Raw genomic sequence first — 13,003 nt, forward strand, 5'->3', positions numbered from 1 at the left:
ACCCGATCAGAATGTGCAGTAGTTCCACCAGAGGTGCCATAAGCTGAAACAAAATTTCAAGGGTACCTGTTTAGCACGAATAGCACTGCCAGTCCAAAAGATGTCGAGGAAGATTACATAGACAACAACATAAGCGGAACAATGTTGGGTATGCACAAAATTTAGAAGATTACGACATGCATGGAAAGGTGGCATTTTTGTTACATGATAAATTAATAATACTGGTAAAATATTGTATTTAAACAATATCAAACAAATTAAGGAAAATTTTGAATTAACTTTAATCTCCATTAAAAAATGAATTAATGCTCATAGACAATGCGTTTGCAAACTATTAATTACAATTTAGAATTTACTAAATGGCGCGGCGCATATTATTCTTAAAGTACCACTGTAATTTTTTAATTTTTTTGAAAATATTTAAAAAGTATTTTATTTTGTCTTTCTTCCTATGGTTAAAATTAACAAAGAACAAGAATCTTATTTTGACGTGAAAAGATTATTAAATATTTGGGTTGAAATATTTAGATTACATTTTAATGATCAAAATCAAAGTAAGAATAAATGATCAAAATTTAATCATAAAAGACACATTGATTGATAGGCCTTTAGTGCTCAAAATGAAAAAAAAAAAATAAAGACAAATGTTCTCTTGTAAGAATTATAAATATAATAATTGTCTTATATTACCACTTTAATCATTGAAAACATCATATACTTTGATCAAAGCATTTTTGATATCTTCTAATAGTCAAAATTTAAAAGTAAAGTTATGAATAAATTCATGAGAGCATCACGAGGGCAATAATGATCTTTTATTGTCATCTTAACTACTACAAGATTATTAAATTATTTTGGTCAAAATACTTATACTTTAATGACCTTTTAGTAGTTAATTTTTTAAAAATAATAATAAGGGTGTGAATGGACTTTAGGAAGTAAAGATGATTTTATTTTATAATTTGACTGCTAAAAAAGTCACCAATATATATATTGATGTGTTTGATCAAAATGCCTTGGTAACTTTTTTCAATAGTAGCATAGTAATATAATGCAAATTGCTTTTTCCACCCCCTGACACCGCACCCTCCTCCCCTCCTCTCTCTCTTTCCCATTCAAATAACATTTTTACCCTTTTTTTTCTTTGTTTTTTATTTTATTTTACTTATATATATATTTTAATTTTAATTAATTTTTATTTAGTTTTATTTTTAAATTAATTTTGTTTATTATTTTTTAATTTTATTTAATTTTTATAAATAATAACTCCTAAAATTTATAATTAAAAATAAACAAAAGATTATAAACATATAAAAAAATTATTCAAAAAAATAAAACTGATAAAAAAAATTGAAAAAAAACTGATTAACAAAAAAATAAAATCAATAAAAAAACAAAATTTAAAAAATAATAAATTGAAAAAAATACAAGTATTATGAAAAAATAATAAATAAAATTAATTTAAAAATAAAATTTATATAAAATTGAAAAAATATAATAAACAAAATTGATTAAAAATAAAACTAAATAAAATTTATATAAAATTCTAAAAATAAAGTATTGATAAAAAATAATAAACAAAATTGATTAAAAAAAACTAAATAAAAATTAAATAAAATTGAAAACAATATCGTATTGATGAAAAAAATAATAAATTAAATTAATTAAAAAATAAAACTAAATAAAATTAAAAATATATGAGAGCTATTTTTAAATAAAATTAATTAAAAAATAAAACTAAATAAAAATTAAAAAAATAAAAAATAAATAAAAAAAAGAGGATAGAAATGTCATTAGAATAGGAGGGAGAGAAAGTGGGAGGGAGGGTGCGATGTCAAGGGGGTGGGAAAAACAACTCTCTAATATAATACATTTTGTATTTACGGTACTTTTTTCAAAAGAGATAAATCAAAAAGTTATAATTAACCATTGTGGGAAGGATATTTTTCTCGACTTTGTCGAAATTCGACCCTCATCCATTGTAGCAATATCTATCCTGCATTAACCATCTCAACACCCGCATTACTTTGTTAATACTAGTGTTAGTAGGTCATAGAACACTGTTTAAGAAATATTTATATCCTACAAAAAAGTTATATTATCAACTTCTTAAGACACTTGTGCATAGAAGGGTGAAGAGCTAGCAGCTTCACACAGATAGAACTCATCAGTCACAAAGAGATTTCTTTATTTTCAATATTTTATCAGGTTATATTTATTGTGGAGTAAATAATGCTCATATAACAACACAAGAGAATCAAATCAATCAAACAACAGTTCTGTAGCACCATCCAAACCCCATCTCAAGAGGCCAATGTTTGAAGGTGAGAATGAGATAAATACGACTCTTGATTATTTTGACATTTTAATTTTTTTTTTTTTTGAAAAAAGGCTCTACCATGATACTGACATGGAGATATCAATCAGTATCATGCAGTGAAAATAAAGAAGACAACAAAGAAAGAATGGAATCCTCATCCTTGTTTTTCACTTTTAATTTCTTTGTTGATGTGGAGATGAGGGAAATCCACATATAATTCAATTCCGCTGCCATCTTTTTCAGATTAACAGGAGCTTCGGAAGAAGAGAGATCAGATGTTCAGACACTCCTTGATTGCCACCTGAATGATCTCGATCAGTATCAAGTAAGATCTTGATTGGTGTTCGTTATTCGTGTACTGTTCAAATATCTTACTTAGCATAGTTTTTCTGTGACAGAAAATAATTAATAGCAAAAGGCAGCTGAAAATCCAGATCTCTTGTGAGAACCACTGATCGAAGAAGACGAAACATTGCCTCCTTGGTTGCAGTGACAGCAGTGGTAGAAACCGAAAGCGGGTGGCTCTTTTAATGGCGGATTCCATGCCCATGGCTTTCTCCATGACATTGACGTCCTTGGAAGTAATTGGCGTTCTTGAAAGGTTCCCATTTTGACAGAACTCAGAACCCCATCATGCGTTTTTCAGCGATGCAATGGACCAGAGAGCAGAAATAGGCTCCTGTTTCTGCTCTGCTATAACCAAGAAAAAACAAAGTGCAGATAATTGTTTTTAAATTCTTTACCTGACTGGAAAGTAAAAAAGTTCGTGTTCGAGTTCTCTTCTCTACTGTGATTCACCAGATGAACTGACCTGTTCATTTAATTTGTTAAAACGCTCTGTCGATGAAAATGAGTTGCATACACGGATGTGTTCTTTAAGAGGAAAGGAGAGAAGGATTGAGAAAGAGCTAAGGGGAGAAAGAAGGACAAGGGAAAAAAAAAGCAGCAAAAGCATCAGCAGCATCGAAAATGTGTTAGCCTAGAAAGTCTCAACACGAGATGAGACCCTGCAAATGAAGAAAGTTGATTCATTCAAACCAATAAAAGGAGTGGGGTTTTCATGGTCCCCTGCGCCTTCAAAAGGCCTCCACCTCCCTGTTCTTTACTCCCTGTTCCGTTCCTTAAGAGGCCAATTGTTGCATTTCTTATTCATCTTTTTCCAGTTTTCCTTGCAGCTTTGAAGCGAAGAGGACAGAGCAGGTGAAAGGTGAAGAGTGGAGTAGCAGGACAGAAGCTCCTTTTTTCCTCTCTCTCTCTCTTATTGTTCCATTCTGGTAGTTCAAGGCCAAAGCTGCTGCAATTTTCTGCGCCTCAATCGTGTTTGATTTTTCCATCAAGTTCCAATTTTGAACGGCTTGGTGGAGGATTTCACGTTGGTTTCGAAGTAAAGTTCGAACCTTGGCGATTCTCTGTGTAATCTGAATCCGGAATCGCTCGAGGTGATGATGTACTTCCCTCAAGCCGACGATGCATCCGCCTTTTTGTTCGCCAATGGAGGTGAGTTGAAGTTGCCGCCTTTTGATTGTTTTGGTTGCGTCGGTTTTAATCCTCGCCGGAGCTGAGATTGGTTTCGTGGAATAGCGGCGCGGAATCCAGCGAAGAGAGGGAGAGATTCCACGGAAGCCCCACCGGCGGCGGCGCCGCAAAGCCACCTTTCGTCCCTGCAACCGCATCCGCCGCTTGTGAGCCCCTCTCAGCTTCAGGTCCACTTGCCTCCTCTCGTCCCCACCGGCATTGGCCTCTCCTGTGATCTCGCTGTCTGTGTTAATCAGCAGAAGGATGAAATCGAGCGCTTTCTTCACGCTCAAGTAGAGCATTCTCTCCCTCTCAATCCGATTGCTTCTGTTTTTTTCCAATAAGACTAAAGAAGATTCTTGTGACAGGGAGAGCACCTGCGGCGAACGTTGGAGAGGAGTCAGAGGAGCATCTGCTTTTTATTGGTCGCCGCGAAGAAGTCGGCCGCGCTGCGGCTGCGCGAGAAGGAGGCGGACGTGGAGCGGGCGGCGCGGCGGAGCGCCGAGCTGGAGCACCAAGTCGCCCGCCTCCTGACCGAATTGATGACGTGGCAAGAGAGAGTCAACGCCGGGCATGCAGAAGTAGCCTCCCTCCGCGCCCAGCTCCAGCAGGCCGCCGCCGCGCTGCTCCCGGCGAAGAGAGCTGACTCGGCCGAGTCGGCCTTTAGCGGCGCGAACCGAGTCGAGGCTGAGCGAGCTTGTCGCGCCTGCTGGTGCCGGCCGGCGTCGGTCGTCATCCTCCCCTGCCGCCATCTCTGCCTCTGCGAAGTGTGCGACGGCGGCGGCGGGTCGGCGGACCCGTGCCCGGTTTGCCTATGTGACAGAACCGGCGAGGTCCGAGTCCTCGCCACTTGATACATCATCAAAAATTCTTTATCCAAGAACCCAAAAAAATTTACTGGGAAAAAAATATATCAGAGAACTTGTTGAATTTTCCCTATTTCTTTTCTGGATCGAAAAATTATTTACGATCAGATTATCCCTCTGTCTGATTGTGATCATGTGGCAGAGAGTTTACAGTAGAAATTCCATTGGCTGATACTGAACTTATTTCATGTTGGATATTTGGACAAGATTATAATTTAACCTTATAAAAATAGAACAAAATCTAAGGAAATACGTTCTGTTGAAACAAGGAAACACACTAGTTGCCATGATTTAAACCAGAATGGAATCAGTTTCAAATAACAAAGTGATCAAAAAATATGTCAGCAGCCAACCTGGAATACTGAAGTTGGGAAATGAATGGCTAAACATAGAAGTTACACTCGCTCTGTAGTTACAAGATTCCGATGAACTTGGAGAATCAGACATCCGAATGTAGATAGTGCCTCGTCTTATCTACACAAATCGACTCTGAATATTAAGCCCCTCCAGACATGAATTCTCCCTGCAAGGTACCTTAAACATCATGGTTTGTGAATCTTGTATCCAAATACCCTAGGGACGTATCTTTGCGACGGTTTTTGTGGCTTCAGGTGCCCATATGTCATCAGAAAGAGGTGAGGAAATGTGGTGCCAAAGTAAGCTCCATCAATATCTATGCAAAATCAAGTAAATTCAAATAGCTAAATCGTGCAACAGATGTACTTTAAGTTAATTTTTTTAAAGATAGATAGATAGATAAGCAGTTTGTCCCACTTGCAAAATTTAAAAGAGGTAGAAGGATACTGCCATGATATTTCGATCTTGGATAGTATATATCTTCACATTTGGGACAATATACTTTCACAGTACTAGATCTAGGAATGTCTGATTGTGCAACAGGAAGACAAGGCTGACCAGAACAGTAAACTCGAGGGCATCTTCCAAAATCATAGTTTTTGAACTTTTCAAGCTACACAAATTGTTACTAGAAAAATGTCATAACCCATGAAAAGATCAAGAAATTGAGAAGAGAAAACAAAAGATGTTTTTGTATACATTACCATGGAAGACATCCCTCTACTGGTTAATATATAGCGAACATGAATCAGACCATACAGCATCTCTGCTGCTGATTCGACCAACTCATTTTGTTCTTCTGTGAATGTGTCTCCTGCTCAAATAATAAGTCCACAAAAATTTCTGAGTTCAATTACCTACAGAATCTTGTAATCCACCAGTTAAAAGTAATCAAGAACGCTATAGAAAATTCATAAGCAAATTGAGTGATCCAATAAACGAGTAAAATGTAGATTACATATTATATTAAACATCTTCGTTTTTCTCTTTAGGTGTGCATACGCAGGTCTTTTGTTGCATATGCTTGGGGTGTTACTTTCAAGGATTTGGCTAGTTAGGAAGAGGATATTGGAGAGGCAGAAAATTTTCCTAACTCAAAAGACCATGGAAAATATTAAAAAGCCCAAGTATCATCCAATTCATTAACAAACCACCAAAATAGTGATCAGTCAAAAAGAAATAGTTCTACTGCAAAAGATAATGGTATTAACATTTGTCAAAATGAATCCAAAACATTATTTGATGTTTTTTATTTTATTTCTGCCTTTGATATTATATTTGAGCTCCTAAAGTAGATCATGAAATATGACCCTTATCTTATGGTACTGCAATTATCAAGTTAACAATCAAGGTTCAGGGAATATCAAGGGAACTCAGTATTATTTGAACTAAAAATGTATTTTGCATACAGGCATAATGGTTGCCAACATATATCATTTAGCATTCAATTTGAAGACAATTCCAAGGACTTAACAACAATAATTGCTGACATTCCAGTTGAATAAGGATCAACAAGGTTATTTATTGTATTATGTTATTTAACCCTTCTAGTTTTGATATGCTATATCCAGGTAGGATTTGGCATGACACAGATAACCACCAGAACAACAAATTTGATTTAAATTAAGCATAGAAAAAGATCTAAAAAATAGAGGCATAGTAGAGCTACACCTATAAATATATCTTATGAAGAGTTATTTACATGAATTAAAAATTTAATTATTAGATTTTAAAATCTAACATAATCTCCTCTTCTCTTCTTGCTGCCACCCAACAAGAAGGCCGCCACCAACCAACTAGGGTTCTTGTTGTTGTGGGCCATAGAACCTCTTCCAAAGCTCACCATTGGTTTGTAATCCACCTAGGATCAGTACCTCCCAAGAGCCAGTCATTCTAGAGCCAAAGGAAGTTGCAAATTGATAGTGAAAGCGAGGAACGCAAGAAGAAGCAATGATTGTTTCTCCATCGACAAGTATCGCTTATTCTTTTCGATTTGGTTTTTATTTCAGGGCGATTGTTGCCGCTGGAACATCCACACCATATTGGTTCGCTGACCCTTCTTGACAGTGAACCATATAACCTTTGAATGGAGGTGTGATCCATTCCGTTTAATCTGATTCGTATCGTTAGGTTGCTTCGAGCTGTCGAATACGGAATTAGACTGTAGGTTCTCTCTCGGATTACTTGTCTCCTCCCTTTGACTAGTATCACAGCGAATACATGACATGTGACTTAGAGAAGTCATCTCGAGGAGATCTCGGCATGAATACTAGTAAAGGCAACCTTGCTTAAGATTGCTAGTTGATATCGTTTCCACTCCACGTCATTCAAAAGGTATGAAGTTGTTTATATCTTATTTACGATTATGTTTGCATGTGAGTGATTCTTTGGATGGGTTTTTATGTAATTAGTGATAAAATTATTTATTATGTTTCCATTGTCATGATTTATGAAATCAAAAATTAAAATTATGTATGTAGAAATTCAATGTAGTTCAGAGCCACCCAAGGCGAGGGTGGCAAATTTGTGATGAACATAACCAGAATCCTAGCTATGTAAATAAACATTCTAAAATAAGAATCACATTTGGTCAATGTTTGCATTTAGTTTTTATGCAAGTATCCATTTAATCTATATTGTAGATAAACATGGTGTGCGGAGTCACACACAGAAGACCATGTTATCAGTTCCTTATAGATTATAAACAGTGTTCACAACCAAGATGGATTGGACAAACCATTAGAGTGGTTGTAGTATAATTTGGTTCTTAGTCTGTCTTGACTATAGAATTACACTAGTACACTAAGTATGTATTGAGCAGGACCATCTGAGGATTGTTCGATTTATACTGACTATATAATCGAACTAAACCTTTGTTACTATAGATGTACATGCTCTTAATCCCGATATAATAACAAACACATGTACTTAGTATGTACTTCTTTGATTCATCAAAGGGTGAGATTTAGAACGATAGATCAAAAGGCCCGATGAGTTGGAAAGTAGTATTATGTACATGGTGTGTTGTTGATTATACAAAGGAAACTGTGTCCTATAATCTAGGCTGATGATGTCCCCTTGAGGAGCTCATAAGGATTATCATGTAAATCCTGCAGATGGACCTTGTCCGCATGATAATAAAGTTGAGTGGTACTACTATTGGATTAGAAGTTGATTAAATTCGAGTTGTCAGTAACTCATTTAATTGACGGACATACGATATCTTAAACACAGGGAGATTAATGTACTTATAGTAAGAAGGAGCCCATATTGTAATATGGGATTGGTGCGGTAGTGCGATGATAACTCTCTAGTGGAATGAGTTATTATCGATGGACTTAAGCTGTGTGTTTGGTGAAGAACATGGGAAGCTTAAGCCCATCGAAGACCTAAATCAATTCCTCCTCTAGGTCCCTACTATAGTCTCTGGAAATCCTCAAATCTGTCTTGAAAGAATTCGTGAAGAAACAAGGCATTCGAACCCATACAAAGCAGTGTAATCGATCAACTGATCGATTACACACCTTGGTAATCGATCACTTGATCGATTACCAAAGCTCCGTAATACGGAGGCTGGTAATCGATCACCTGATCGATTACCAGGCTAGTAATCGACCACTTGATCGATTACCAGGCTTAATGAGAAAAAGTCATACCAAGTTTATGAGATAGCTAGGCTATAAAAGAGGAGGCTTGCAAAGGGTTTGAGACACACGAAACAAAATCCTTTTGGTGGCCGGAACCTCTCTTTGGTCGGCAGCCAGCCTCTACTCTTCTTCTTCTCTTTTCTCCAAGATAAAGAGAAGGAAGGAAAGCTTGCTAGCTATCGGAGAAGTAGAATTCTGGTGGAGATATTCTCAAAGGATCGTTGCCCATACAACGTTCGAGAAGAGGAGAGGAATACAGCAGAAGATCGAGGGGTCATCCACATCCTTCACAATAGTCCGAAGAAAAGGTATAATTTAATGTTTCCGCGTTAATTAAATTATCCTTTTTATCTTGGATCCTGTAAACCAAACACAAGAGCCCAATGATCTAAATGCGTCGATCAAACTTCGTTTGATCGACTATAAGGGCAACTTGAAATCATTTTCGAGAAAATTTTTGTTCTACAAGAATCAATCGGAACGGTTTTTCAAGACTTTCCCATCACCAAGTGAGGGTCTCGAGCCACCGATGGTGACTCTAATCTCTCTTGGAAGAAGTACAACCAAATGGAATGTATGATAGTTATCATGCTAGTAGCCGAGTCTGAACCTATACTAGGACTTGGCTTATGGATAGGTCATGTATTTTTTATTTGAAATGTGATAACATATTGGTAAATCTTGATTTGGCAACCATTGGGAGATTCTCATGAACCCAAAGTTTTATGATGATTCTTATTATGGAAAAGTGATAGGTGGTGTGTTTACCAATCACATTGAGAATATACAGAGAAAGTAGAGCGCTAGAAAGTTTAGATGGGATATTTGTGGTGCATTACTTGGTTATACTCATCATGTGTATCATTCCAATATTTTATTTTTTAAATTATTCTCTTTGGTTTATTTTCTTACACCTATATTGTTTCTCTTTTGGTTCCTGTTTGTCCCATTGCAACTCTAATAAGTGCTTTTGATTTGTGCATTTCTATATTTACAGTAGTGGAGTGTAGAAAATAAGCAAACATATTATAGTGTAATGTTGTGAGTAGCATTGAATGGAACTCTACCTTTATAAATTCTTTTGAGAGTGAGAGTAACAATACTTAACTTGTGAAGTTATATCATTCTTAGTTTATTCAAGTTGATTGAAATCACTATACTTGTTAACTTGTGTAAGAATTGAGTGTAGGCAGTTTCTGTAACTGCCCACGGAGTGCACGATGTGCACTCCATGATGGATGCGTCCTCTCCCTATTAAAAGGGATAGGAAAGCCCTAATGCAAGTGAGGCGTGCAAGTTAATCAGAGAAGGAGAAGAGGGGAATACCAGGCTGCCAGAGAAGAGGACAGGAACATCGAACGCGGGATTTGGTTTGTAAAAATCTGAGGAGATTTCCTTCGTAATTGTTCCTCGGACATGAGCGATCCAAAACATAATTTCACCAAGAACAGGTAACATTTCAGAAGCTTACAATGGTATTAGAGCAGTAAGTTAGATTTTGTTTTACTTGTTGAGTTTCTTTCCACGACGGATGAACAGAACAAAGAAATCGCTCTCTTTTCAGCACCCTTCTCTGTTTTGGCCAATGACGCACGTGTTGGACTTTCCGAGCCGTAAAAATCACTTTTGCGTTGCGGAAACCCCGGAAGTCCATGCCAAAGGATTCGTGCGAAATACAAAAACTATTTGCTTGTACATGTTAACATAAACTCTACATCTACATGAAGAGATCATTTACCCTCGGTACGTGCCCTTCCTGTATCCCGCTCGTCCAAACAGTGCCGGATCTCGAAAGCGTCAAGTGCCGCTCCTCAATTGGTATCCACACAGACAAGATGAGTGGAAAAACTGAAACAAAAGGTGTGCTAGCACCTCCACAAAGTTTCGGCCAGCACTAGAGGAGAGGGAGAAGGAGAAGAACTCTAAGGAGGAAGAAGGAGAGAATGAGAGATAGAATGAAAAATCAACCCCAAACCTCACATAGAGTGGCCGACCACTTCAAGTCTTCATCAAAGCCATTTAATCCCAATTAAATGCCATCAATTGCCATGAGTTACAAACCTCATATGTAACCTCCATGAGGTGGCAACCTTTGATGATGTGGAGCATCATCATTGGTCACCACTTATGCCACCTCAACTCAAAGTCAATTGGTCAAGTCAAGCATTGACCATGAGGTGGCATAAGTCAAGTCAACATAGACTATGACATGGCAAAAGTCAAGTCAAACTTGATGATGATGTGACACAAAGTCAAGTCAAACTTGACCCCCAAGTCAAGTCAAACTTGACTATAAAGTCCTCCTTCTCAAGTCAAGTCAAACTTGACTTCTAATCTCTAAGGTTGATCAAATCAACTCTACTAGTCTAGTTTGGATTACACTTAACCCAATTTGATTCATCACATGAATCTAATCCTCTTGGTTCATCATATGAACCTAATCTCCACCTAATTACCCTTTGTGTGTGACTCTATAGGTTCTTGTAACGTTGACAATGCTTCTAAACCGATTTAGAAACATAAGTAGTGAGCGGTATCTAGCAACACATCACGTCTCTGTGCCAGTAAACGAAGGGCCATATGCTAGTGCACTCAATGCAACAGAACAATCTGCTCAAGTCACTGAGGGAACAAGCAGTCCAGCTGATCACGAAGCACGAACGAAGAACGTTTCTACTGATCTTGATGCAACTGAACCGAAGGAAAATTAATGGCTCGTTAGGAAGGGCGAGCATACGATGGCTGAGGAAACCACGAGCTCTTCGTCGCGAGCAGTAGCATATGACGCTTCCTTTTAGTGTATGGACATTAGTAGGCTATTTTGTTCTTGATGTAAAGTGTCAGCAGCTAAACTGGGATTAATTCTCTGCCATTACAATGTGTGCATGTCTACATTGAGGGTCCGTTTGCTGTTTGTACTTGTAGGGAAATTTCGAAGTTAATCAAAATAATGCTAAACCATTTGTTCCAGTTGGATGTCGCAGATGGTCAAGCTATCAGTCAAGGATATGCCACCTCAACCGTTGGAGGTTCTGTCGACGAGAAGAACTTGAGGAAGAAGGAAACTGCACAAGGGGATTAGCAGAGCGTCGGGGATTTCCGACGGAGCTACTCCGACGCTCAAGTCGGTCCAGTAAAAAAAAGAAATAGTGCTTCCGGGATATAAGATTTTAGAAAGAGTTTTCATACTTGTCTTGGAGTTTATATACTCACTGAGGGAGATATCTACACGGAGGCGCGAAGTGGTTGCGGGGACAAATTTTGTACAACTTTGACAAGTGAGCAGACAGGATAGCATCTAGGGGACAAGGTCCACAGACCTAACAACCGTCCTATGACTTAGGCATACAGATCATTTTTATCTTTTAGCTGAGAATGAAAACCCGAGAGGATAGAAGCCTAACAACTTAGTAATCGTCTCTCTCTTGTGGCAAAGCCCGCATGCTTGAGCGTCTGGCTGCTAGGTATAGCTAGGCTGCCTTTAGATAGGGAGGTATCAAGGAAGGACAGTGTCAGAGTGGCATAGAGGGATCAGGTTTGTCGGGGTAGAGTCGGAGTGGCATAGAGGGATCAGGTTTGTCAGGACAGAGTCGATCGAGGTTGGAAAAGAGATTAAGCAGTTGAGCCGCTTTGGGCCAAGAGCAATGGCGGGCGGTCGAGGTTGAGATTGAGCGTACGAATGAATGAGAAAAGTAGCCAGGTCTATAGCTAGGTGGCCAAGTGGCTGAGACAGTCGAGTGCCGAGTAGCTTGGTGGTCGAGACAGCTAAGTCAATGCTCGAGACAACTTAGTGCCGAGTGGCTTGGTGGCCGAGACAGCCGAGTCGGTGGTTGTGACAGTCGAGTGCCGAGTGGCTTGATGGCAAAGACAGCCGAGTCGGTGGCTGAGACAGCCGAGTGCCGAGTGGCTTGGTGAAAATCGCAATTGAATCAGTCATATGAGATTTGACCATTGACCCATTAATCTATCAGATTGGACTAATTATTGACTCCCATCCTACCAAATCAGGCCTCTAAAGACCCTCTGATGAGTTGGGTTTTCTATGACATTTTATGGATTCAATTTGGATTTCTACATGAAAATAAAATGCTAAATGACATGAATTGATTGCAATTATGATTTGTTGAATATTTGGATGATTAATTCTAATTTTTGTGATTTAATGGTTAATTTGATATTAATTGAGCTTGATTTCTTGTAGGGTCCAAATTGAACCACGATTGAGCCAAATAGAGACCGAGTCAAGCCAAAATTGGTCAATTTGATAGTCCTAAAACATCATGATCAAGATTTGGATT

At 37.9% G+C, this 13,003-nt stretch overlaps 1 protein-coding gene across 1 annotated transcript; it reads left to right on the plus strand.

Moving 5' to 3' along the window:
* The first annotated feature begins 2,578 nt into the window (after positions 1-2,578).
* LOC141830044 (BOI-related E3 ubiquitin-protein ligase 1-like) lies at positions 2,579-4,884 on the plus strand. Its single transcript, XM_074717526.1, has 4 exons — positions 2,579-2,645; positions 2,719-3,817; positions 3,902-4,128; positions 4,204-4,884. Exons 2-4 carry the CDS (start codon positions 3,763-3,765, stop codon positions 4,687-4,689), a joined length of 768 nt encoding a protein of 255 aa, XP_074573627.1. The 5' UTR covers positions 2,579-2,645; positions 2,719-3,762; the 3' UTR covers positions 4,690-4,884.
* Positions 4,885-13,003: the final 8,119 nt, after the last annotated feature.

Source organism: Curcuma longa, chromosome 5 (assembly GCF_044706935.1).
Source record: "Curcuma longa cultivar G26 ecotype Majalengka, Jawa Barat chromosome 5, ITB_CL_G26_1.1, whole genome shotgun sequence".
Taxonomy (NCBI): domain Eukaryota; kingdom Viridiplantae; phylum Streptophyta; class Magnoliopsida; order Zingiberales; family Zingiberaceae; genus Curcuma; species Curcuma longa.

Coding starts and splice junctions, on each gene's coding strand:
- LOC141830044 (XM_074717526.1), top strand. CDS start 3,763: ATGATGTACTTCCCTCAAGCCGACGATGCATCCGCCTTTTTGTTCGCC. Junction 3,818..3,901: donor CTTTTTGTTCGCCAATGGAG/GTGAGTTGAAGT, acceptor TTCGTGGAATAG/CGGCGCGGAATCCAGCGAAG. Junction 4,129..4,203: donor AGCGCTTTCTTCACGCTCAA/GTAGAGCATTCT, acceptor TTCTTGTGACAG/GGAGAGCACCTGCGGCGAAC.